Here is a 27,730-nt window from a genome sequence, read left to right as displayed (position 1 = left end):
CAGATGTCCAAGACAGGAACTCCTCAAGCTAACACTGTCGTCGCTGTCTTTGCTCTGGTGAAATGTGCTTACAAGCCCTCAGTGGGTTGCTTTTTGACCAATTTATAGGAGATTTTTATACAGAGCACTTCCCATCATGAGATGGTTCTCTTCTGCACATCCTCACGCCCCCCCCCCCCCCTACAACTTACCAAATGAAGAGTTGCTTGTCCACCTGTAATTCTTTGGTACAATCAAGTTAGAACAACAAAGTTGCTTTTGGGTGTAGATAGTAGAGTCTCTTCTCTTCTTTAGAAGGGTGAGGCACAGCAAAGAAGGTAGGCAAGCAGACATTGTGGTCTACATGAAAGGGTGCTGCTGCAACCTACAGAAGAAGCGAGCAAGGATCATGAGAACCAGTTTTTCAGGGTAGAGTGTTGTGTAAGGAGGGTGCACAGAGAGTGCTTAAAGTTTGCAGATGCTCCTGGCCAACATTATTGCTATCAGAATAGCAGTTTGATGGCGAGTAGGCAAATTGGGCAATTGTGCAGGGGTTCGATGGGTGTGCACATGAGAAATGTTAAGACCAGATTCAGTTCCGATTTGGGACTGCTGAATTGTCCTTGAGTGAACACGTGTTGAAGTCCATTAAAAACAGGTACAGGTTACTTAACAGAGAATGTGTGTCCCAGACAGTGTACAAAATAGAGCGTTGCCGGGCCAGAGAAAGAACAAACATCAAAACTTGGTAGAGGGGTGCAGGAAGAGGAGCAATAACCTTGGATGCACACCATGTCACAAAGTGGTCTTCTTGAGAACTCTGGACACAAGTGATATTGAGGGAAAGGCATACAGAAGGCTTGAGCTCCACTTAAGACGAAATGCGTCTCAGAGTGAGAGCTACCTTGAAAACTTCAGCGCTCAGAACTGCGGACACTGCATTCTTGTTGGTGGTGAAAAGATCTAACCAAGGCTCTCCCACGTCTTGAAAGAGACCATGCACCACTTTGGTGTGGAGACACCATTCGTAATCCGCTAGGCATCGACAGCAGAGTTTGTCTGCTCTGGTGCTCAGAGAGCCAGTCGGGTGATGAACCACCAGGGAAATGCAGTGGCGCTCCAGCCATGTCCAGAGGCGCAGTGCTTCTTGGTAAAGGGTCCACCACCCTACCCACCCTGCTTTTGCAATACTTGTTGGCGATGTTCTCGTTCATGAACACCTTAACCAGCATTCCCCTGATGGAAGGAAGAAAGGCTTTGATGCCAAATGGATTGCTCGAAGCTCAACAAGGTGATGTGCAGCCAAGACTTCACCAGAGATCAGAGTCCTCTGATCTCTGCCTCTCCCAAATGGCTGCCTCAACCCAAAATTGATGAATCTGTTTCTAGAGTCGGCTCTGGTTTGGGAAGGTAGAAGTGTCTGCCATTGACTCAATCTTGATGCATATGCTATCACTGCAGATCTTTTACAGTTCCCTCCGAGATCTGGACTAGGTTGGAGAGATTCCACTGAAGCAGTGCCCACTGGAATTTTGGGTCTCACTACAGCCCGCATGTGGCAATGGGCAGGTGTCACTAACAGGATTCAGGATACAGGAGGCCCAACAGCCTCATTCAGTCTCACCAAAATCCAGGACAGAGGCTGAAAACACCAGAATCATAGCCAGATTATCTTATTTGCGAGGGTAAGCCCGAAACTGCACCTTGTCCAGAACAGCTCCGACGAAAAAGAGCATCTGAGAGGAAGTCAGGAATGACTTTGGAACTTTATAGTGAACCCCCAGCAAGTGCAGGAGGTCCACCGTAGTCTGGAGATGGAAGAAGACTGTCTACGGCGACTGCGCATTCAACAGCCAGTCATCTTGGTAGGGGAAGTCTGCAACCCCTGACCTCTACAGATGTGCTGCAACCACCATCATAGTGAACATCTGAGGAGCGCCAGTAAGGCCAAAGGGGAGCACAGCGAACTGAAAGTGCTCTTGGCCCCTCGTGAAATGCTGGTACTACCTGAGAGTAGGCAGGATGGGGATGTGGAAATATGCGTCCTGTAAGTCTAACGCTACCTCCAGGAGCAAGGGCAGATAGAACCCGAGCTACCGTAAGCATCTTGAACCTCTTTTGTGGAAGAGAGTGAGAAGGTCTAGAAAAGAACGGAGGCCTTCATCCTTTTTGGGCACCATAAAGTAGCAGAAATAGCAACCACAACCACTTTTGATGCTTGAACCCTCTTGATGGCCCTTTTGCCACAAGGACCAACACTCAGCCAGTCGCAAGTGGGTGGCATGGGTGGTTGGATGCAGAAAGAAGATGAAGTAGCCTCTATGGACCATTTGTAAAATCCACTTGTCCAATGTTATGGATGCCAGTGGGGCAAATTATGGTAGATCCTGCCCCCACTCGTCGGCTGTGTTTTGTATAACTTCTAACTAAATGGGTCTTGAGGCTGCAGGACTGGCTCGACCTCTGGCTGGTGTGGCCACATGGGAAACGAGTTTACAACCACAAAAAGGCTGGGAAGCCGGTTGACTTGCTGGCTGGGCAAGTAAGGATACAGTTGGTAGCCCCTACTGTAGCCACAGAAAGAGCAAAAGCCAGAATGGGGTTGGCAGGGACAATGGAGAGCCTCAAAGACTTGGCCGTAGCTTTTGGTCTTTAAAGCATTCCAGGGCCAGAGTCAGCCTTTTCACCAAAAAGGCCATGTCCATGAGGGAAGAGTGAACATTATCTGAAAATACAGTGGTTCAACACAGAAGATGCAATTGCTCTGCCCAGTGAGTTGGTCGTATCCAGTCCAAATCGGATGGTGAACTTTGCTGCATCTCATCCTTTTGAAATGGCTTGGGTGTGTATGGCTCGGGCCTCCTACGAGACCATAGCCAGCACTTGCACAACAGAGTACCACACAGTTGTGTGTCATCGACCCAAAAGGCAGATGGTTTTTACCAATCACAGTGCTAGGCTGACAGAAAAGAATATCCTCTTGCCAAAGGCAGCCAGCCTTTTGGGTTTCCTATCCGGTGGAGTGGTAAGAAATGCGCCCTGGTTGATCCTGGAGGTGGCGGCTTAGACCACCAACCTCTCAGGGTAGGATGCTGGGTGAGGAAACGGGTGTCCAGGAGTGGGGCGATGGTGGTGGGCAATTGTCCTGTGCACAAGAGCCCTTGTGCAGGGCAGGACTAAATTCAGGACGTCTGTAAAGAAAGGTCTTTTTGTATGGTCACCATCAAGACTCACAAGTGCACCGCGGCCTGCTGATCTGGCCTCAGTGCCCCAGACCCTAAAGTGTATGTTGAATTGGCAGTACTCAATTGAAAATTCCCTAGTATATGGTACCCTGGTACCCAGGGCATGCAAGTTAGAGGGGTACACCAGTGCTTGCGGCAATGGTTGTGCCAACTTGGAGGTTCCTCAAGTAAAATGAGTTTCCCATTTTGCCACTACAGACTAGCACAGCAGTCATGCACTGCTAGACCACCTTTGCCATTGAAAGCAACAGCAAAGCCACAACTTCCCCATGTACATCTGTGTAACTCACCCCGCTGGCAGGCTTACAGAGTCCTAAGACAGGAGGCACCATGACAGGGCAGGACATACAGTTATAATCTCACTATAGGGGTTCTAGAGGGAGGAATTATTACCATCTATGGTACCACTTCATATAATCTATACTCACAAAAGGCAACCGGATGGTGTACCCGAACAACTCAACCAAAAAGAGAGGATAGGGAGAGAGGGACAGATGCACTCATGTGTTAAGACGAGAAACGAGAACCCTGGAGTGAGGGTTCTAGTCTTAACACATGAGTGTGTCTGTCCTTCTCTCCCTCTCCTTAGCTTTTTGGTCAAGTTGTTCGGATACACAGGACATAGTTGACATGTCCCGACAGTAAAAACACAAAACCATTTTTAGGTCTCGCCTGGCGTTAGCAGCGCGCATGAGCTGCTCTCACCATGCGAGGGCTTCTTGGAATCGATAAGATTCCAGAAATCGTGTCGCTGCTCCGCCTCCAATTTTGATTGGTGCGTGCCGTATTGTGTCATGGTTGATGCAAAACACAGTGTAATGATTGCCCCGGAGGCAATCATTACACTGAGGGTTGCCACCCTGTCCGCTTTTGGCCCAGTCCACCGGAATTGGATCGTTTACTTGCGGAGGGACACTGCCTCCTTCAATTACTCTGTAAGCACTATTTGCTCAAGTCCTCCTGCTCTCTTCTCGGTGCACGCGTTCCATAAAACTGCTGTTACCCACCACGTCTGCCCTGCTGCCGACTCCCAGCGTGGCGCGTTGGCTGTCCTGTAGAAGGCAAAGAGTTTGCATTTCTGAGCCCCCTGCATGCTTTCTATTGTTGTTTGTACCTGTAATCTTTATTGTTGCCGGTTTGACTACCTGCGCTATCATTGCCTTTTTTTGTACCCTGCTCTCTTTTGTGGCCTGTTTTTGAACCCACGCTCTCTATTGTTGCCTGTTTCGGTACCCGTGCTCTTTCGTTGCCTGTTTATGTTAAATACAAAAATAAAGGACCCCCTGAAAATTCTAGCAGTTCCTAGGACAGGGAAATAATTCTGACTGAAGTAACATTCCTAAGCAACTAGGGACCATATGCAAATAAAGTCCTATACATGAGGGGATAGTTTCCACATAAGCTCAGTGTACTACAGAGATCAGTTAAAAATATATCATTTGATTCATATAAAATTAAAAAATCTGACAAACAGCCATGATGAAGCATAAATAGCATGACATACAGTATAACAATACACACACTGAAATAATCAGTTTAGACACAACCATAGGACAAATGACCAAACAATATCAAAAGAAAGATATATATTCAAGGGGTCAGAACCACGTGTGGCCGGGATTTTGTAGAGATTTGTAATTTTCTCTACGCGCGATTCGGCGTACCGGAAAACCTTCAGGAAGAGCCACAAAAATATCAAATTAAAATAAGTGCAGTAATTGTACATTAGATATGGATAAACATAGAAGGACAATTCTGCCAAAGATGCTAGGTTTGCGTGATATGTAGACCCCTTGTCGATAATGGGTACTGCGACACAGATGGATAAATCTGAGAGTTTCGCAAGAGGTTACGTAGGTTTGGAAAAACGTTCTGTGGTGAAACTTGAGCCCAAGTCCCTTTACCAACAGAGCTTCAGGACAAAGACTCGCTTCACGAGTAGCTTAGGTTAGCTGTTGATCTTAACACAATTGTAGAAGATGAATGTCGCGGGAATGGAGTAGCGGTAAGCTACGTAGGTGAAAAACAATTCACTTTGCCGCGTTTGATTATCATCAAGAGTAGCATCCGCATGATCATCTGCCTGTTTTTGTACCAGCCCTCCCTATTGTTGTCTATCGATGTCTGTTTATGTGCCTGCGCGCGCTCTCTTTCGTTGCCTGTTTCTGTACCCGTGCTCTGTCATTGCCTCTTTTTATACCAGCGCTCTTTATCGTTCGTCGGTTTTTGTACCGCCCTTCTCCAGGCTCGTATAAGTGTGGGAGGCAGACTGTACTCCATTTGCGCCTACTGTGGTCGGTTCCAAGCGCGCGTCTTGCGTCTGCCATCCTCCTTCCCGGCGTATGAGCAAACAACAACGCATCCTCTGCAGTGACAAGGTGCCCAAATAGCTGGCTTACGTGCCAAGAGACGCCACGTTCAAGCCTTGGGAACAAGTCTCTGTGCCGAGGGCGGGTTCCAGTCAGCGTGCTGCATGATGCAATATTTATAGTATGTGAACGCGCAGGGAAAGAGTTCCCCGGCTGCATCCGGCAGGAGGGCGTCCTGGACAGCAATGACTGCCTCCCTCATGCAGTGCTGGGCGCAGCTGTTCTTTATGCAAACAAAAGAAAGGGCACCTCTTGCCCTGTCCTTACAGAAATGGCGTTTGAGGTCTCCATTGATACCGTGAAAAATAATGATTTCAAAGAGCACGGGTTAGTAACGCAGGGGTTTCCTTTCTTACATTGTCTTAATCGTTAAACATTATGTCCAATAATCACACTGGATTTATTTTGTGCTCATTAGGAAACCGCAGTACCTATTTTTGTTTCCATTGTTATAAAATGCGCAGTAGTGTGGAACATTATTGCAAATAATGTGCCTCTGTGTGGACATGCTGTTCGCGCTCTCCCAGCATCCAGAAAACATTTCATCTTTTTCTGAACCTTAAGAACTGATGTGTAACCCCCAACCCCTCTCTCCGAGTTTCCTCCCACACAAGGGTAGTCCAAAGTGCGTTCCGCCCAGGAAGCTTTGCTTCTATACCGAAAAAAAGATTATGATAACCCTTGTGCACGTGGGCGGTCCTGCAGGGGCTGCGTGGACCATGAGAACTGGTTCATACCGCATTCCAGACAAGCCTGGTCATTTTACAACCAGAACCTGTGCTTTCATTTTAAGAGCAAAAGTTTATTATATTTTCACTGGGAGAAAAAAAAACGAGATCAATGCACCGGGAATTTTTTTTTATATTGTGATTAAGAGGGTGCCTCATTTAAAAGCTTTTAAGGATTTGTGGAATTAGTATTTTCCACGTAAAGTGGTTAAAAAGATTAAAGCCGGATTAAAAAAATATGGGTGCATGCAAAAAACTTGTACGAGAATGTCAGGTGGAAATAGAGCAGGAGGAAGAACAAGGTTAGTTATTAAGTGCAAGCACTTGTCTAAGACATTGCTTTCCCGCCACACAGAGGTTTAAGTGTGTGTATTCCTTTGCTGAATCATGCATATTTTAACGCTGGGGAGCTCTCAGTTTAGAACGAGCATTGAAAAAGCAATAGGTCTCGCCTTTGATTAAGTTAAAGCCATTTGCTTTGCTATACAATACCATTAGCAAAGCAAATGGCTTTAACTTAATAAAAGGCGAGACCTATTGCATTTTCAATGCTTGTTTAATGTTGAAAGACTTGGTTGCCCAATTGGCAAGTACAGGATTACATGCTCAGTTATGAACTGTGCTAACTCCTGAACATGTGACCAATGTGGGCACTCCAAGGTATCAAACTCCTCGCTACATTACGCCCGACTTGTATCTCAAGTCAAAAATAATGCAACATGTTGCATTAACCAAGCTTTTACAGAAATGCACCTTGTTGCTTTAAAATTCCTGTGCAACACCAGACACCCATCAAGCCTGTTCCAAGAGGCAGCTTTCTGCCCGCCGGGAGACATGCCAACGACCCTCGGTAAGGAGCACAATGTGAAATTGCTGGTCAGGGAGGTGGTACCACCCTCTTGCAGGAAGTAACTTTGGTGTTCGCCCCAAACATCAGGCTTCACAGCAGAAACCGCCATTCGAAGGGCAGATGTGTCACAACAGGGAGGAGGGCTGCCCCATTGTTTAGACAAATATTCTGTCCAAGAAAGCAGAGGGGAGAAACCAGTTGCCGAATCGGTTTCCCCTGGGGCTTGTAGCCCTGAAGTAGCTACAACCCAGGGGTAGGCTAGGGAGGTCCGGACAACAAAAGACGAGGTCTGCACAACAAGAGAGGGGTCTTGCTATCTTGGGAGTGGGCAGAATGGTGCACCCAAGGATATCGCAAACAGGAAAAAGATAGAAAGAAGTGCCCATCTTCCCTTGACGATATACACACCAAAAACAAGAGTGAGTACCTTATTTACCTTCAGCCCATTAGAATATCTAATTTACAGCAATGGAGAGGGGAACCTCCAGGGTTTTTAGAAGAACCCTCACTCACCAACCTAATTGGTGACATGTCATTATTAAGTTCACCTCCTGGAAGCAGAGTGCATGTAAGGTGTGCTTTGACGCCGGATTACAGCGGAGTTGGTTGCTTTTAGAGTTTAAGTGAAATGAAGGTGCAAATGACTTACAAAACAGACTCAAGGTTACAAAACCCCAAAATTATTTTAATCTTGTTGATCTCGAGCAAGTTTGGATACTTTTGAGATGTCAATGATCACATGTACCCCTTACCATGGTCAACATGTTATAGCCATTCATGACAAATATGCCCAAGTGAGTCAATATGGCTTTTGTTAGGACCATAGAATCGTACTCATGTGCACCAAGACATCCATAGGTGAGCCTGGGTTTAAACTCAGTGTTATGGAAACACCTTGTTAGACTTCGCATCTTTTAGCGTGTTTCCTTGTCTTTTTCCTTTCGGATTTCCCGGATTTGACTCTTGTTTTGCTGGTTTAGTGTCTCTGCACCCTTTGTCACTGCTGTGGCACAGTACTACTGCGAAGTACCGCAGTAGTGCGAGCTGAATCTACACATTACAATTAGCTGTCAGAGTCCTGGTTAATGCAATTAAAACAAGCATTTGCAATGCAATAGGTCTCGTATTTGCAAGAGTTTGAGCTATTGACATTGTGAATGACAATGCCTTTTATTTAGGAGTTTTAAAAACCTGCAAGCAGTGCGTAAACATGCACTTTGCACTTACAGTTGTTGCTTACGAGAAGCAAGGCTGGCAGTAACTGCGCCTCTTTTACTGCCAGCCTGGCTTACCGTAAGGAAGGACTATAAGTGCAAAGTGTGCGTTTATGCACCGCTTGCAGGTTTTCAAAACACATAAAGGGCATTGTTATTTACAATGCTAATAGCTCAAACTGCCGCAAATGTGAGACCTAGCGCATTGCAAATGCTTGTTTAATGCCACAGCCAAGTTGTTGCCCAAGTGTTTTTTTTAAATCTTCTTTCAATTTGACATGTAACTAGTTTTGATGGCCCTCCGCTGGAAATGGTGGAGTGGAGGATAAAAGTCAATATCTAAACACCGTCCACCAGGACCCCAAGAGCAAAGGATTTGGCTTGATCAGGAACTTATGGTGGTGCAAATTATTTCTGATCCACAAAGCAAGAAATACTGAGGCAGATCACCAGGAGTCTGGGTCTCCGACCTTGGAATGACGAACTATAGTGAGACAGCAGGGCCTGGCTACCTCCAGATCAGAGAACTTTCTACCACAGAACTTCATAACTTCATAGATGTGGGGGATTCCGTCGCAGAGTTGGAGTCAAACGGCATAGGGGTACATGCTCCATTTCGGGTTGTGCTATATCATTCATCCTAGTTGCCTAAAGCGGCTGAGAGGCAATGTTGCTCCACTGTTATGTACTGAAATAAATGCGTTCTCTTCAGCCTGCTCTACCTTTGGCTGAGGTTCTACAGTGACGTCATTGGTCCAAACCGGCTATTTCAGTCTATGAGGCTGCACAGTGCTTGGGCCGTGGCATCGGACAGGTGATAGTTTCCCCTCTGAAAATGAAAACGTTAATAAAAGGACAGTGCTCTGAAATACTTTTTTCCCACTGTATTATTCTTAAAAATTGAGATTCTCGATTGCAGCTAAGGAAAAAACAACACAGTTGGGTGGAAGGTTCACAAAAGTCTTAGCCGCATGTATTTGCTGAGACCGCATGCTAGTCCAACGTTTTTTGCCTGCTACACCACTTCAGAGACTAGCTATATGCAAATCAGCCTGTATTCTGCAGCAATAGAAACAATCCTGCCAGAAACACCAAGCCAGATAACCTCCGAACTGGAACACATGCGACTCAAGGCTGGTTTGATGCTATTGGCCAACATGCTACAGGATTACAGGTTAACAATGGGCCTATTTTATTTATTTATTTTAGGATCATTGGTTGTTGATGCAGTAGTAGTAGTAGTATGAACTGTTGGAAACATCCAACTATGAACAAATGGATCTGTGGCATTTTTAATGGCGGGGTCTGTGGAAGTTCAAAATACATTTAATAATAATAATGTAAAATACTTCAGAGGTTGGTTTACAAGTCTGACCTCACTGGTTTGTCGGCAAGCGGGTGAAGATGGAAGCATGGAGGTTGGGTCGAGCAGAGATATCGGATTACCAGTGTTTCTTTCCTGGTGCATGGGTTTATCCTCCTGCAGCCATTGGTGGAAGTTGCTTCGAGGGAAGGGAGTAATCACACCGTCCTGAGCTCAAGTGGGTTGTAAACTATCTGTCATCTGATACGCCTGTCCAAGGCTTGATGAAAAGGCCAGCTGGGGCCGTAACGGTCTTTCATTGCACCTCTCCAACAGCTGCCGAGAACACCCCTCTGCTTTGTACAATATGTCTCGCAAGTACGAGAGTTTGAGCTATTGGCATTGTAAATGACAATGCCTTTTATTTAGGTGTTGTTTTTAAAACCGATAAATAAATGGCAATGTCATTTGTAATGCCAAAAGCTTAAACTCTGGCAAATGCGAGACTTTTGCACTAAAAATGCTTGTTTTATAAGTGGTTCATACTTCCCAGATACCTATATCTGGCAAAATGATGTGTGTATATGTATCATAGTTTCTTTAAAATATTTTGTTGAATTAAGGAAGGTAAATGCTACTTACCAGTATGCATCTGTTCTTGGCATGTAGAGCTGCTGCAGTCACATTATTGCATTAGATCGCCGCCTAGTGTTGGGTCCGGATGTTGCACGTTGTTGTCTTGGAAGAGTCTTCGAGATCTCACTAGATAGGTGACTCCTCCCCTGGACTACAGTGCGCATAGACAGCTCCTCCATCGTCAGATTGTTTTTTCGCCATTGTGGCAAAGATGGAGGATAGTAATAGAAAGAAAAGGTGTCCATGTAAATGTATCTAAATAAGATAGTACTGCAACTGTGCCCGGCACCAGGGAGGACGGTGGGCATGTGACTGCAGCAGCTCTACATGCCAAGAACAGATGCATACTGGTAAGTAGCATTTACCGTTTGAGGCATATGAGCTGCTGCAGTCACATTATTGCATAGACTGTATAGCAGTTCCTCCTCTAGTGGTGGTTACCGGTGGCAGTTGCAGTAGTTTGGAAAAGTGTTTTAAGGACAGCCTGACCTACAGAAGCTTGTTGTTTGGCTTGCACATCAACACAGTAGTGTTTAGTGAAGGTATGTATGGTAGACCATGTAGCTGCCTTACAAATGTGTTCTAAGGGGATATTCCCTAGAAAAGCCATGGATGCCCCCATTTTGCGCGTGGAATGTGCTCTTGGGGGAATAGTTAATGTGCGTTTAGCTTTTTGATAACATATTTGTATGCACTTAACTATCCATCTGGCTATTCCTGCCTTTGAGATAGGGTTACCTTTGTGAGGTTGACAGAAACTGTTTTGTCTTTCGAAATGGTTTAGTTCTGTCTATGTAGTAGAGCAGGGCCCTTCTGACATCCAGTGTGTGGAGTGCCCTTTCCGCTACGGACTGTGGTTTTTGAAAAAAAGACAGGTAACTCAATTGATTGGTTAATGTGAAAGCTAGTTATGACCTTTGGTAGGAATTTAGGGTTTGTCCTGAGAACTGCCTTATTTTGGTGTATTTGCATGAAAGGTTCTTGAATTGTGAGTGCCTGCAATTCACTCACTCTTCTGAGCGAAGTCATTGCTATTAGGAAGGCCACCTTCCATGTCAGGAACTGTAATTTGCAAGAATGTAGAGGCTCAAAGGGTGGGCCCATAAGTCTCGTAAGTACGATGTTAAGATTCCAGACTGGGGAAGGTGGAGCTCTTGGAGGGATTACTCTTTTGAGCCCTTCCATAAACGCCTTAATAGGTGGTATGCGGAAGAGACATGTGTTGTCTGTTCTGGAGGTATGCTGCAATAGCAGCTAGGTGTAATCTTATAGATGAATATGCTAGATTACATCTTTGTAAGTGTAGCAGATAACAAATTATGTTTTGGACAGAAGCGTCCAGAGGATTGATTTGGTTATTTTGGCAGTAAATAACAAATCTTTTCCATTTGTTTGCATAACAGGCTCTGGTAGTGGGACGTCTTGCCTCTTTGATGATATTCATACAATCAGGAGGCAGATTAAGGTATCCGAACTCTAAGACTTCAGGAGCCAGATTGCTAGGTTCATTTGATTGGGGTCTGGGTGTTGTATCTCTCCATGGTTCTGTGTGAGTTGTTTTGGAGAGAGGCGTAGTCGTTGATGAGGGACGACAGAGTTCTAGGAGTGTTGTGTACCATGGTTGTCGTGCCCACGTGGGAGCAACCAGGATCATCGTAAGTGTTTGTTGCTTTAGTTTGCATACCACTAATGGAATGAGTGGGGTTGGCGGAAAAGCGTATGCAAATCTGCCTAACCAGTTCATCCATATCGCATTGCCCTTCGACTGCGGGGTGGGAACCTGGCGGCGAAAGATGGGCATTTTGCGTTTTCTTTTGTGGCGAACAGATCTATGTCTGGGTGTCCCGATGCTTGGAAGAATGGGAGTAGGACTTCCGGGTGAAGTTCCCATTCGTGGATCTGTTGACTGTGTCTGCTCAAGAGGTCTGCAATCTGGTTGTTCACTCCTGGGAGATGTTCTGCTAGAAGATGGATGTTTTGTGGAATGGCCCATCTCCATATGCTTTGCGCTAGGCGTGAAAGCTGAAGAGAGTGTGTCCCCCCCCCTGTTTCTGTATGTAGAACATTGCTGTCATATTGTCCGTTCGGACTAGGACAGTCTTGTTGGCTATGTGTTTTTGAAAGGCTTTCATTGCCTGAAAAATTGCTAGTAATTCTAGGTAGTTTATGTGGTGTATCTTTTGGTGCGGTGTCCATAGACCTTGCACTGTATGCTGAAGTAGATGGGCTCCCCACCCTGTGAGTGATGCGTCTGTTGTCAACACTACCTGTGGAACTGGCTCTTGGAACAGTCGCCCTTTTGAAAGGTTGTGTGTGTTCCACCACTGCAGAGAGCGATGGGTACGACTGTCTACCAACACTAGGTCCTTTAGTTTCCCGTGAGCCTGGTTCCATTGTGTTGCTAGGCATTCTTGTATGGGACGCATTTGTAGCCGAGCATGTGGGACTATGAATATGCAAGATGCCATCATGCCTATGAGTTGCATAAACACTTGCTGTCAAGAGAGTCTGAGGATGGAATTTTTGGATCATTGCTTGAATGTTCTGTATCCTGGCTGGAGCTGAGTAAGCCTTTGCTACTGTGGAGTCTATAGTTGCTCCCAGATACTGCTGTATATGGGAGGGTTGTAGATGGGATTTTGGGTAGTTGAGGGAAAATCCCAGATTGTGTAATAGATGGATTGTGGTCACAGTGTGCTGCAGACATTGGTGATGTGATTTGGCCTTTATCAGCCAATCGTCTAGATATGGAAACACATGAATATGTTGTCTCCGTAGATGTGCTGCCACTACTGCTAAGCATTTTGTGAACACCCTTGGTGCTGTTGTTACCCCGAAGGGTAGGACTTTGAATTGGTAGTACTGTCCCTGCACTACGAATCTGAGATATTTCCTGTGCGCAGGATGAATGGGTATATGAAAGTATGCGTCTTTGAGATCTAGCGTGGCGAGAAAATCGCCTTGCTGTAGTAGTGGTAGTACTTGTTGAAGTGTGATCATGTGAAAATGATCTGAGTGTATGTAGTGATTGAGGGGACGAAGGTCGAGAATGGGCCTGAGGGAGCAGTCTTTTTTGGGGATTAGGAAATGGGGGATAAACTCCTTTTCCTTGTTGCTGCAGGGGAACTGGTTCTTTAGCGTGCTTTTGTAGCACTGCTAAGACCTCTTGTTGCAATAGTATGGTATGTTCCTCTGACATTGGTCTGTGTTTGGGTGGTATGTTGGGTGGGGTAGATGTAAGTTCCAGACAGTAACCAGAATGGATAATTTGCTTCACCCACCTGTCTGTTGTGATGGATTCCCAGACAGGTAGGAACTGTGATAATCTGCCTCCGACTGGTGTTAAGTGGTCCGGAGGCAGGTGTAGGAGGTCACTGTTTGGGAGTGGTGGAGGTACGGTTGTGGTTACCTCTACCTCTGCCTTTAGTATTGTTTCCTCTATATCCTCCTCTATATCCTCCTCTGCCTTTTTGAAACGTGTTTTGAGAGGTAGTTTGGAAAGTTTGAGAGGTTGGCGTGTTATTCCCTCTCCCTGAACCTCTATAGGAGGATCTACGAAAGGAGCGTTTGGATTGGTAAGACTGTAGTGCTCCCATAGATTTAGCGGTGTCAGTGTCCTTTTTCATTTTGTCTAGTAGGACATCTGTTTCAGGCCCGAACAGGAAATTGTGGTTAAGGGGTTGATTGAGAATAGTGGTTAGCACATCAGGTTTGAAACCTGATATGTGAAGCCAGGCGTGTCTTCTTAACATTACGCTTGTATTGACTGTTCTAGAGGCTGTGTCAGCCTCATCTAGAGCACACTTTATCGAGGCGTTAGTAATGAACTTTCCTTCTTGGATAAGATCAGTTGCCTGTTGTTTATATGGGTCAGGGAGATGTTGTAGTAGCTCCTCTAGTTTGTCATAGTGTGCTCTGTCATATCTAGCTAACAATGCTTGTGTGTTAGCTATTCTCCAGGTGTTGGCTGCTTGTGAAGCCACCCTTTTCCCTGAGGCCTCCAGTAGTTTGGACTCTTTTTCTGGTGGTGCAGCATCGCCAGTGGTTTGCGAGTTTGCCCTCTTTCGTGCATTGGCAACTACTAAAGAGTCTAGCTGTAGTTGACCCTTGATGTATGTAGGGTCGGAGGGTGCTGCTCTATATTTCTTTCCCAGTCTAGGGTTGAGTATCCTAGCCCTAATGGGGTCTTTGAATATTTCTGGTGCATGTTTTAAAACTCCTTTGAGCATGGGTAAAGTGCGGGCACTTCTTTCTGTGGTTGGGAAGGTGTCCAGCAAGAAATCCTCTTCCAGAGGGTCAGCATGCATATCTACCCCGTGGAAACTAGCAGCCCTGTCCACTAACTGATGAAATGCAATGGTGTCATCAGGAGGGGATGGTTTTGAAGGGTATGGTGTGGGGTCCAGAAGAGGTGTGTTATCTGGTGAATATGGGTGTCCCCATGTGTCCAGGTTGGGATTTGGGCCATCAGGATCGTCATAAGGGTCCTGTGGATCATTATCTGTGTCGTCATCTGGGTCCCCAACAGGCTGGTGAGGCATGGGGGGTGTGTATGGCACATAAGGTAGAATAGGAGAGAGAGGAGGAGGGGTGACAGGCCTAATAGGAGAAGTAGCAATGTCCTTCCTTTTTAGAGGAATAGGAGAGGGTAATGCAGGATGAATTTTCCTCTTGTGGAGCACCACATGACCTGTGTTAGGGTCTATGATGATTCTTTTCTGTTTTGGATCGACAGGATCCGGAAAAAACAGCTCCTCCTCTGTATTTGGTGGTTTCGGCACCGAAGATTTGTGGTGTTTTTTACTGGGAGTCGAAGGGTTTGTAGGTTTCGGCTTCGACCTATCTGGCTCGGGAACCTTCTTTTTGGTCGCTTCGGGAGTTTTCTGGACTTGACGTCCTTTCTCGGGTGGACCATTTTCTTGTGTTCAATCTGTTTTTTAGGCTCGGTGACCTTTTTGGAGTAGTTAGTCTTTTTCGGGTTGATTAACTTTTTCGGGTCGATATTTTTCTTGGGATCGACCTTTTTCGACTCGAGAAGCTTCGGCTCGACGTTTTTGGGAACGATCGATTCTTTCGGCGCCGGAGCCGGATGGGTTTGTCTCGGCGCCGAAGGCATTTTGGGTGTTGGGAGATACGGTTTGCTCGGTCCAGAGCTAACGGAAGGCTTTTCTGTTATCTTCGGAGCCGGGCCCGAGGGTGGGGCTTCCGAAGGGATGTTTCGATCGTGACGAAGGCCTTGTGGCGATGTCTTGACCGGAGCCTTATGTGGGGTGATTGGGACAGGGGCATCGGTACTCACGTGCTGCCCCGATGGGATAGGGTCATCTGAGTCCGATTCTTCGACTGTGACGAGCTGTAGATCATCCGAGTCCTCGGCATCCGAGGGGTCGTCGAAGATATCGTCCGGTGCCGCTGCTTGCTGATGCATCGCTTGTCGATGGGCCCTTCGGTTCCTGATTGTCTTTTTGGAACGGAAGAGTGCGCAGGCTGAGCAGTCTTCTTCTCTATGCTCCGGAGATAGGCATCTGTTGCACACCGGGTGATGATCCGTGTGTGGGTATTTAGCACCACACTGGGGGCATTTTTTTAAGGGGGTCCTTTCCATGGGCCCGAGGCCCGAGTGGCGTCGATAGGCCCGGAGGCCTGCGTCGATGGAAATATGAGAAAATAAAGTCTCGTAAAGTTCTAGGGTATCGTTCGGAGAGTAATCTGGTCGAGATACTTGGATTTGCCGTGAAGAAAGTTGAAAACTTCGGAGTCGAAGTTGGCGTCGCAGGAGTACATCCGAACCCGATGGCGTAAAAAAACAATCTGACGATGGAGGAGCTGTCCATGCGCACTGTAGTCCAGGGGAGGAGTCACCTATCTTGTGAGATCTCGAAGACTCTTCCAAGACAACAACGTGCAACATCCGGACCCAACACTAGGCGGCGATCTAATGCAATAATGTGACTGCAGCAGCTCATATGCCTCGAACTGTACTTTTTATCTCTTGTGAATCAGTGAATATGGAGAAAGCTGTAGCATGTTTATAGTCCACTAACTCCTGTGGTCCTAACTTTTAATTGGAAAAATACATTTTAAAATTACAATATTCACATGTATTCATTTTGAAATTCCAATCTGTGGATTTCTAATACTGGTTTCGGCAAATAAAGTAATGTGATTTTGGGCAAACTGATGAATCTGTAAATTCTAATTCCAAATGCTGGTAATGGAACAATGAATTGCAGTGTGTGGTTTAGGAATGACGCACCCCTCCGCTCACCTGGAGCGCACACTCAACCATCTCATTGGGATCAAACCAGTTACTTGCGCTTAGCATCTTGAATTTTTGGTAACTTTTCCCAAGGTCTTCTTCTTTAACACCCTCCGCATGGTTGCCCCTGGACACCTATGAGACACACTATCCTTTTTAGTAAGAGGGTAGAGGAATAGCAAAAAGTCTCACGATTGCTGCCTTATATTCTCATCTCCCTCAAATAATTTCCAAACATACTTTCCTTTCGTATTAGACCCACCAGAAATGGCTCTTTAGAACAGATTATAGGTAACGAAAGTGAATGCCTGAGTTTTAATTAATGTACCAATATTGATGGAAGTTCATTTAATTTCCTGCAATTTAAATTAGACTGGAATGTCAAACACCAGTTTTGTCATGTTTCCAGAATCCCTTATAGTTATATGCCAAACCAATTTCAATAGATTGCGGCACCCTATTTTCGATCTTTTAGAGCAGTAGAACGGGGTCTTAGGAGAACAATCAGTGCCTCAATTAATAGTTTCTCTGTGGTGAGAAGCTAAAAGAGTTGACTGACCGGTAAGGTGAGAGAAAGGGCAACAACTATAGCTGGCAAGTGGCCACTTTATTTTTTTAAACCCATGGGCATTTTTCATTCCGACTCATAGTTGTACTTCCTCCATGACACCCACCAGCATTACGAGAACCAAAAATACTCTTTTAAATCACAGAAAGCAGCTAAAAGGTGGCCACAGTGATACCATATTTTGTAAATATTTAAGGTGTTAGACTGCAATGGATGGGGGAAAAATAGATTAGGGACCAGTTTCTTCCCCAACCTTCAACTCCACAATTGCACAAGCTACTATTTGTGACGAGTGTGGACTGCTCCATATGTATCGATGCAACGTGATCTACTGTAATTTGTAACACTACAGTCAGTACCGGTTATTGAGCCAAAAGCACCGCAAGCTGGGATTTTGAGCATATCTTTTACACAGACCTCCACGTGGAACAACGGTCTACAAAATGCACCATGAAGCTGGCTAAAAATTGAGAAATGGCTAAAATGGCCAAAAGGAATATGCTACTTACCAGTATGCATCTGTTCTTGGCATGTAGAGCTGCAGATCTATACACTGTGCATAGATCGCCATCTGGTGTTGGGCCCGGATGTTTGCAGTTTGTTTTTCTTCTTGGACAATCTTTGGAAGTCACGAGTTCGGTGACTCCTCCTTTGGTCCGTACTGCGCATGGGCTTCGGCTCCATCCTCAGATTGTTTTTCGCCAGCAGGGAAAAGATGGAGCGTAGTGATAATAGTAAAGAAACCCATGTGTGTTGTATCTAAATAAGATAGACTGGAATGGATACAGGTAGCCGGGGAGGCGGGTGGGCGTGTATAGATCTGCAGCTCTACATGCCAAGAGCAGATGCATACTGGTAAGTAGCATATTCCGTTCGAGGCATATGAGCTGCAGATTATACACTGTGCATAGATTATATAGCAGTACCCAACCCTAGCGGCGACCACCGGTATCCATTGCAGTGGTTTGAAACAGTGTCTTTAGTACAGCCTGGCCCACACTAGCTTGTTGTTTGGAGTGCACGTCTACACAGTAATGTTTTGTGAAGGTGTGCGGTGTTGACCATGTGGCTGCTTTGCAGATGTCATCTAAGGGTATGTTCCCTAGAAAAGCCATAGAAGCCCCTATCTTTCTTGTAGAGTGGGCTTTAGGTGGAACAGATAATGTTCTTTTTGCTTTGTGATAGCAAATTTGTATGCACTTTACAATCCACCTAGCTACTCCTGATTTTGAGATGGGGTTGCCTTTATGCGGTGGAGAGAAGGAGACAAACAACTGTTTAGTCTTTCTGAAAGGTTGCGTTCTTTGTATGTAGTAAAGTAAAGCCCTTTTAACATCAAGTGTATGTAGAGCCCTTTCCGCAACAGATTGAGGTTGCGAGAAAAAAACCGGTAATTCCACCGATTGATTGAGATGGAAGGGGGAAATGACCTTGGGCAGAAATTTTGGATTTGTGCGAAGTATCACCTTGCTGTGATGCATCTGTAGAAAGGGTTCTTGTATAGTGAACGCTTGCATCTCACTAACCCTTCTAAGGGAAGTGATAGCTACGAGGAAAGCTGTTTTCCAAGTAAGGAACTGTAGCTCACATTTATGCATGTGTTCGAAAGGCGGACCCATCAGCCTTGTAAGAACTACGTTTAGATTCCACACAGGTGAGGGTGGTGCCCTGGGCGGAATTACTCTTTTAAGGCCTTCCATGAAGGCTTTAATAGCAGGCACTCTGAAAAGTGATAAATGCTGTCTGTTTTGCAGGTAAGCAGCAATTGCTGCTAGGTGTAGACGGATGGATGAGTATGCCAGGTTACACCTTTGAAGATGGAGCAGATAGCATATAATGTGCTGTATGGAGACATCTAAAGGGTTGATTGTATTGTTACGGCAGTAAACAACAAATCTCTTCCACTTTGCGGCATAGCATGCTCGAGTGGTAGGACGTCTGGCTTCCCTGATAATGTTCATGCAATCAGGGGGAAGGTTAAGGTATCCAAATTCTAAGATTTCAGGAGCCAGATCGCAAGGTTGAGCTGAGTCCGGGTGCCGGATTTCTCCATGGTTCTGGGTTAGGAGGCATGGGGGCAGGTGCAGTTTTTGGTGTGGTACCACTGGGAGCTGTAGTAGTGTGGTGTACCACGGCTGCCTGGCCCATGTTGGAGCTACCAGAATGAGTGTGAGGGAGTGCTGTTGTAGCTTCCTTACCACTAATGGAATTAGCGGGAGAGGTGGAAAGGCGTATGCAAATTTGCCTGACCAGTTCATCCATATCGCATTGCCTTTGGACAATAGGTGTGGGTATCTGGCGGCGAAGCTTGGGCATTTTTTGTTTTCGTGGGTGGCGAAGAGGTCTACCTGAGGATGCCCCCACTTGTGAAAGAATGGGTGAAGAACTTGTGGATGCAGTTCCCATTCGTGCATTTGCTGGGTTTGTCTGCTGAGCAGATCTGCCATGGTGTTTTGTATCGCTGGGACGTGTTGTGCCAGGAGAAAGATCTTTTGTGGAATTGCCCATCTCCATATGCTCTGTGCCAACCGAGAGAGCTGGGGAGAGTGTGTCCCCCCCCCCTGTTTTTGAATGTAGTACATTGCAGTCATATTGTCTGTGCGAATGAGGACTGCTTTGGCTGAGATTTGTTTCTGAAACGATTTCAGGGCTAGAAAGATCGCCAATAACTCCAGATGGTTGATGTGGAGTAACCTTTGTTGTGGCGTCCATACACCTTGTACTGTGAGGTGTAATAGGTGCGCTCCCCAGCCGGAGAGCGATGCGTCCGTTGTTAGAATCACCTGAGGAACCGGGTCCAGGAACGGTCGCCCTTTGGAAAGGTTTGTGGTGTTCCACCACTGCAGAGAGCGATGGGTGCGACCGTCCACCAACACCAGATCCGTCAGCTGTCCCTGGACCTGGTTCCACTGGCGTGCTAGGCACTCTTGGAGTGGACGCATGTGGAGTCTTGCATGAGGCACTATGAAGATGCAAGATGCCATCATCCCTATTAGCTTCATAAACACTCTTGCCGGGAGAGAGTGCTGAAGAATGAATCTTTGGCGCAAGGCTTGGATGCTTGCGATTCTGGCTGAATTGGGATAGGCTATATAGCTTTTGAGGTGTCTATAGTGGCACCGAGGTATTGCTTTGTGTGAGACGGTATCAGCTGGGACTTTTGGTGGTTCACCGTGAAACCTAGCTGGTGGAGTATTTGGATGGCAGTGTTTGTATGTTGCACACACTGGTTGTAGGACGCTGCTTTTATTAGCCAGTCGTCCAAGTAAGGGAAGACGTGAATGTGTTGTCTTCTGAGGTGTGCCGCCACTACTGCTAGGCATTTGGTAAACACTCGTGGTGCGGTTGTGACCCCGAAGGGGAGAACCTTGAACTGATAATGTTGGCCGTCCACCACAAATCTGAGGTACTTTTTGTGAGAAGGGTGTATTGGAATATGAAAGTATGCGTCTTTCAAGTCCAGTGTAGTGAGAAAGTCGCCCTGGCAGAGGAGTGGGAGAACTTGTTGGAGAGTTACCATGTGAAAATGGTCTGAATGGATGTATGCATTTAGAGGCCGGAGGTCTAGAATGAGCCGTAGGGTCTCGTCTCTCTTTGGTATCAGAAAGTACAGAGAGTAGACCCCTAAATTTTGCTGATTGACGGGGACCTGCTCTATAGCTTGTTTTTGCAGGAGGGAGATAACCTCTTGTTTCAGCAGTGTGGTATGTTCTTGTGACATTGTACGGTGCCTGGGTGGAATATTTGGGGGAGTAGATGTTAGTTCGAGACAGTACCCTGACCGAATAATTTGGGTCACCCATTTGTCTGATGTTATGGTCTCCCAGGTTTGAAAAAAGTCTTGTAGTCTGCCCCCGACTGGAGTGGAATGGTCTGGGGGGAGCGGGGGAAAGTCATTGCGTGGGCGGTGTGGCAGAACGGGCGGTGTTGGTTTTGCCCCTGCCTTTATTATTGTTCCCTCTATATCCACCTCTTTGATAGCCCTTTGTGAAGGTAGTCTGAGGAGGGGACTTGTAGGACGTAGAGGCGTTATCAGCAGAGTAACCCCTGCCAGTGCCTCGAAAGGAGGAACGGCGAAAGGAGCGTCTAGGAGTGTGGGATTGTAATGCCCCCATAGACTTCGCCGTATCTGTATCCTTCATTTTTTCCAGGGCTTCGTCTACTTTTGGGCCAAATAAGTGTTGTTGGTCAAAAGGGTGGTTTAATATAGATGCTTGGACCTCCGGCTTAAAGCCGGAGATTCTGAGCCAGGCGTGGCGGCGAAGCAGAACACTGGTGTTTATAGCCCTGGAAGCTGTGTCTGCTGCGTCAAGGGCACATTTAATAGAGGTGTTGGTAATGAGCTTTCCCTCTTGTATCAGTTCATGAGCCTTATTTTTATATTTCTCTGGGAGGTGTTGCATGATAGCCTCCAGCTCATCATAGTGCGCTCTGTCGTAGCGTGCCAGCAGCGCTTGCGTGTTGGCGATGCGCCACATATTGGCAGCTTGCGAGGCAGTGCGTTTGCCTGACGCATCTAAGAGCTTGGACTCCTTCTCGGGTGGTGGAGCCTCACCTGATGACTGAGAATTGGATCGCTTCCTAGCTGTGGATACCACTAATGAGTCTAAGGGAGCAGGTCCTTTAATATAGGCAGGATCTGTGGGGGCTGCCTTATATTTCTTCTCTATTCTGGGGTTTAAGACCCTAGCCCTGACTGGGTCCTTGAAAACCTCTGCCGCATGTTTGGTCACCCCTTTAAGCATGGGTAATATGGCAGTAGATTTATCTGCGATGTCAAAAGTGTCAAGTAGGAAGTCTTCCTCAACTGGATCACTGTGTAACTCCACCCCATGATAATGTGCCGCCCGTTGTAACAAGTGGTGGAACCCCAGGGAGTCCTCCGGTGGAGATGGCCTGGATGGATAAAGATCATCCTGAGGCACATCTGGGACATGGTAATCCTCCCATGGGTCTGGTGTTCCCGGAGGAGTGGGGTCCTGTGGGGCATCTGTTGGATCATAATATGGATCCCCTTGGTCATCCGGGTCTGGAGACGGGGTTGGAGAGCGATGAGGCAAGGGTGGAGAAGGTGGAGGCGGAGATGGGGGGAGGTAGAGGTGGTGGGGAGGGTACTCTGAAGGGGGATGTGGCAGAGTCCTTCCGTTTTGGAAGTGGAGGAGGAGCTGGCTTGTCTAAATGTCTTTTCTTGGAAGACAGTCAAATGTCCAGTCTTTGGATCCTTTGTTAAAGTCTTTTGACGAGGATCTGGCGTGAATAGCTCCTCCGGCACCGATTCCTCTTTCGGTGCCGATGTTTTCGGAGCAGACGGCTTCGTTGGTTTATCCGTGCCATGCTTTTTCGGGGCCTCCGATTTTTTGTACTGTGCAGAGGCAGGCTTCGGCACGGGAGCGTCTGTGCCGAGGGATTTATTTTTGGTCGGCACCGAGAGGCCAGGTTTCGACACCGATGGCTTCGGAACGGAGCTTGGTGTGGTTTTCTTCAGTGCCGAAGGGTGTTTTTCGGCGCCGCTAGTAGGCTGGCTCGAGCCCGAGCCGCCGGGAGGCTTATGATGCCTCTTCACCGGGCCCGAAGGTGGGGTGATGGAAGCGGTATGCTTGGTTTTCCCTAGGCCCGGAGGCGAAGGTGTAACCGGAGTCTCTTTCGGTATGGGCGCGGGAGTGGGAGGGGGTAGAGTACTCACGACGCTCTGCGCCGGTGTGATCTCCTCCACGTCGGAGTCGTCGGCCTCGGAAGCGCTGACGACATCGTCCTCCTGTTCGGTGTGCTGCTGTCCCGAAGCTCCGGTGTCTTCTCCGAAGAGGTCAGGTGGAGCCGAAGTCGATGAGTGCGCCATGGTGCGTCGAGCTCGTCGATCCCGAATAGTCTTTTTCGATCTAAAAGACTTGCAGGTGGGGCAGTCTTGGGCCTCGTGTTCGGGAGAGAGGCAGAGGTTGCACACCTGATGTAGATCGGTGTGGGGAAATTTAGACCCACATTTTGGGCACTTCTTGAAGGGAGTCCTTTCCATCGGCCGAGACCGGAGTCGAGATAGGCCCGAAGGCCGCTGCCGATGCCTGGAATCGAGGAAGTGCCGAAGAGAGAGAAGATGATTTCGTCTGAAGAATCTCGATGGACGAGGATTTTTCGTCGAAGGTAGAACTGGAAGGGTTCGAAGCCGGAGCACGAAGTATTACATCCGAGCCAGATGGCGGAAAAAAACAATCTGAGCATGGAGCCGAAGCCCATGCGCAGTACGGACCGAAGGAGGAGTCACCGAACTCGTGACTTCCAAAGATTGTCCAAGAAGAAAAACAAACTGCAAACTACCGGGCCAAACACCAGATGGCGATCTATGCACAGTGTATAATCTGCAGCTCATATGCCTCGAACATACATTTCAGTGTCACTTTTCAAAGACGTGTCTTCCATGGGATTACAAAATGTGTGTAACCTGTTAGGCGAGCTGGAGGGTCGAGATCGTGCATGGTTTTGAGCTAGAGAGTAATCCTGCCAGCCCGGGGGTATAATGTGCTTGCGTAGTGGGAGGAACATTTGGGCAGCACTTGGGGAAGGACAACTGTGGGAGAGGCTAGCCTACGAGCTGCTCCCTATGCATGTTGCCGGTAGGAAGGGTTTTGAGAAGTGAATAACCTTTTGGAAACTGTGTTCTGTGGTGATTGAACACAAGTTTACCTACAATACTTCCATACCACCAACCCCCGCAAATGATCTCACCTAGCAACACAGACACTATGGATCGTGGAGGGGGCGTGGACAGTTCCGGAACACAACCATACCTCACAAGTCTGTATCTTAAAAATACAATCTCTGCTACCCCGCTTTCTAAGCCAGCCAACTTCAACGTAACTAAATAAAATAAAAAAATAAGCACAGCACACTATACTGAAAGCGGACGCATTGTTAAATGAAATAAAGAAAGAAACGCAGCCACTATAGTTGAAGGGACCGTAATTAGAAAATAAAATAGGCGGGCGGCGTGCTGCGACTAGTGGGTGGTATAGGGGCAAATCAAACAAAATGGTGCTCACAGCCAAGATAAAGCAGAGCGTGTAACAAGACAAGTAAAATGTCCAATTGTTATGGTAGGTAACAAATGCAGATGAGACCGTACCAAGGAGGGACTAACAAACCTAATAACGACTCAGAAGCCTGCGTTTAAGGACAATGACTCAATCCAATTAAAAATATGGGCGGTCGCACCGCCACTGAAAAGTTATACTGTTACTATCAACAGAATAAAGTGTCAAAAGAATGTTAGCTGGATGGAGACTCAGAAGTGAACAGCAAGATTTCAAACCTTGCCTGTGCCAAAACCTATTTTTATTGGCAACAGTATAATTGACTTACCAGTATGTGTACGCTTGTGTCGTTGCAGCTCGTCACTGCGCGTGAAGCGCTTCCCACAGTATTGCCAAGTGCATACAAAGGGGCGTTCGCCCGTGTGCCACCGCAAGTGAGCCCGCAAGTGGGAGGTTTTCCCATACACCTTGCCACATCCAGTTATGTGGCAGATGTGCTGCTTCTTTTTGCCAGGATCGCCAGACATCCTGAAAAGGTACAGAGAAAGAGGTAAAGTTATCACCAAGTAGTTCAATTCCAGATACTAAAGCAGACACAAATCTATTGTAGATGGGAGGGTTCTGTGCTGCCTCTCAAAAACAAAACAAGCCACACAGGACTGATCCAAGAAAACACTTGCATTTCAACAAATTATCTAAATCCTTTATTTGTAGATTGCTGGCATTCATGAATCCATTTAACAATAAGAGTGACCTTTGGAAGTGGGATGTATTGGTTTTCAAGAGAAATTTTACATCAGCAGTTAAGGGCTTGCTGTGGTTTAACCCCTTCAGTGCCACGCCCTTTCCCCGCCCTGTGCCGGGCGTTACATTAGCGGGAGGGGTTCATGACGAGATAGTCTCGTCATGGGCACAGCGCAACCGTGCTCCATGACGAGACTATCTCGTCATGGGCACTGAAGAGGTTAAGGAAACACATTATGTCTGGATGGCGAGGATGACAATGAATTAACCTCAAAACCATTTGGAGATGGGCAACTACCAGCATCTACTTATTGTTCATAAAATAATGAGTAGATGCTGGTGAAGACATAATACGTTTATTAGGATGTGCATATCTGAAGGTAACATTCTGCTAAATTATGTTCTTAAAGTAGTGTTTAAAAATGCCTATCTACAGCAAGATTTTTTGTTTTATCTCCTGTTGCGAAGGAGGAAAAGGGAAATAAAAATGGCACTTACCCTACAAGCATCTTTGATTCATGTAGTGCTGTAGATTCACATGCTGTACATACTCAAACATCTACTGTTGGCTCGGACGTGTGAAACTTGTTTTTCTTCTAAGTAATCTTATTGAGTCATAATTGCTCCTATTGGTGGTAATGCACATGGGCATTGGCTCCATTGTTAGAAGGCTTTTCCGCACAACGGGTGAGGGTGGGAATGCAGCGAGGAGATACAGAAGAGGACTATCCAGGAATAAAAGGAAGAACGTAAAAGTCTGCAACAGCCAAAGGCATCTGGGAAGGAGGGTGGGTGTATGTGAATCTACAGCTTTAAATGCCACAAGCAGATGCTTACAGGGTAATATTTTCTCATTGTGCCACAAGTAGCAGTAGATACACATGCTGTGCATAGACTGTAAAGCAGTTCTCCCCAAAGCGGCGGCTAGCCAGGATGTTTCAGGATTGGGAAAGTGCGTGTAGCACAGCCTGGCCACGTTAGCTTGCTGGCATGCTAAGACTTCTGCACAGTAATGTTTGGTGTAGGTGTGTGGAGTAGACAAGGTAGCTGTTTTGTTTGTCAGCCATGGGGAAGTCACCCCCCAAAAAAAGTCATGGAGGCCTCTTTCTTGCAGGTAGAGTGAGGTCTGGGAGAGGCAGACAAAGGCCTCTAGGCTTTGTCTTCTCAGGTTTCTAAACATTTGCCCAAACAGCTTGCAATGCCCGATTTGGAAAGAGTATGGCCTTTGCGTTGCTTTGAGAAAAAAATTAAAAGCTGCTGTGTCTTACAAAAGGGTTACGTTCTATAAACGTAATACATGTGGGCTCGTTTAAATTCTAGGGAATGGAGAGCCCTTTCTGCAACTGACTATAGAGAAGGGAATAACACTGGGAGTTCAATAGTTTGGTTGCGATGATACTAAGCAACCACCTAGGGGAGAAATTTTGTCTGCAGGACTACCCTATCCTTTGAATTTGGAAGAAACGTTCAAGGGATAAAGCCTAAACCTCACTCACATGCGTGAGGGAGGGAATGGCCAGTAGGAAGGCTACCTGCAAGGAGAGCAAAAGCAAGGAACAAGTGTGGAGTGGCTCAAATTGAGAAACAAACAGTCTTTTGAGAACTATTTTAAGGTTCCAGACAGTGGCAGGTGGCACCATGAGTGGAATGACTCGTTTGAGTCCCTCCGTAAAAGCATTGGGAACAGGGACTGTGAATAGTGAGGTGTGTTCCCTATTAGCACAGCTAAGAAGTCTGATGGAAGGGTAGGTGAGTCCTAACTGTTGGACGTAAACAGGTAACAAACAAGGTCTTGAACTATTGCTGCAAGAGAGAAATGTGCCTCGGCAAGCAGTAGAAGACAAACTGTTTACTTTTTGAGGTGTAGCAGGCTTGCGTGCCTCCTTTAAGATGGTCATGCACTCTGGAGAGAGACTGAAGTAACCAAACTTTAAGACAAAAGGAGTCAAACTAAGATTGGTAAGCTTCTTGTGTGGCACAACGGACAATTCGAGGAGGTTGGTGAATCAGGGCTGCTTGCCACAAGTGGGAGTCACCCGGATGAGGTTGACGGACGTTTGCCAGGTCTCAAAAACAGAATAAGTGGGAGCAGCGTAAAAGTGTAGGCAAATGTCCACAACTAGTTCCTATGTAGTGCATTGCCCATGGACTATGGGTAGCTGGAGGCAAAGCGTGGGTGGTTTGAGTTTTCAGTGGTAGCAAAGAGATCTACACCATTAAAGTATGGGAGTGCGACTTCCAGATGGAGTTCCCACTCATGAACTTATTGCTGCATCCTGCTGAGCAGATCTACAAAGTCGCTATCTACTCCTGGAAGGTACTCTGTCAGTAGATGGATCCTGTGGTGGCATACCCACTGCCAAATGCCCTGAGCTAGCGCTGACAACTACAGCTAGTGTCCCGCCTGTGTTTCTGGAGGTATTACATGGCGGACAGTACGACACACCAACACCTTATCACCAAATTATATGCTGCATCACAGGACATGGAGAGGCGGGAAGGCATTGGCAAAATGGAATACTGGGTTGGTACAGCCCATGCGGGAAGAAGACTGGGAATACTGTTGTGAACAGAAAGCAACCCAGACATCAAATAGTAACTTACATTTCAAATTTCTCCACCAAACGTATTATACCCCTATGCAATTATTTAAATATGGGTTAAATAGTGACCAACTGTGTCTGGTGTGTGGCTGGGGAGGCTGATTTTATGCATTTGGTTTGGTGCTGCCCATGAGTAAGGCAATTTTGGGAGCAGGTCACAGAAACCTTATCTGAAATGGTGGGAGAGCAAGTGTTGTGTGAGCCAGCAGC

At 46.6% G+C, this 27,730-nt stretch overlaps 1 protein-coding gene across 1 annotated transcript in view; it reads right to left on the bottom strand.

The window, feature by feature from the left end:
* The window catches only part of SP1 (Sp1 transcription factor), a 92,685-nt gene that overhangs the window by 9,807 nt on the left and 55,148 nt on the right, over window positions 1–27,730 (bottom strand). Inside the window, exon 5 of the mRNA XM_085654676.1 lies at window positions 24,502–24,701. Within this exon, the coding sequence (XP_085510802.1) occupies window positions 24,502–24,701 (200 nt within the window). The remainder of the gene's footprint in view (window positions 1–24,501; window positions 24,702–27,730) is intronic.

This window comes from Triturus cristatus, chromosome 4_1 (assembly GCF_964204655.1).
Source record: "Triturus cristatus chromosome 4_1, aTriCri1.1, whole genome shotgun sequence".
In the NCBI taxonomy this organism is placed as follows: Eukaryota; Metazoa; Chordata; class Amphibia; order Caudata; family Salamandridae; genus Triturus; species Triturus cristatus.
Note: the sequence above shows the minus strand (reverse complement) of the source record. Positions and strands in the feature narration are given on the sequence as shown.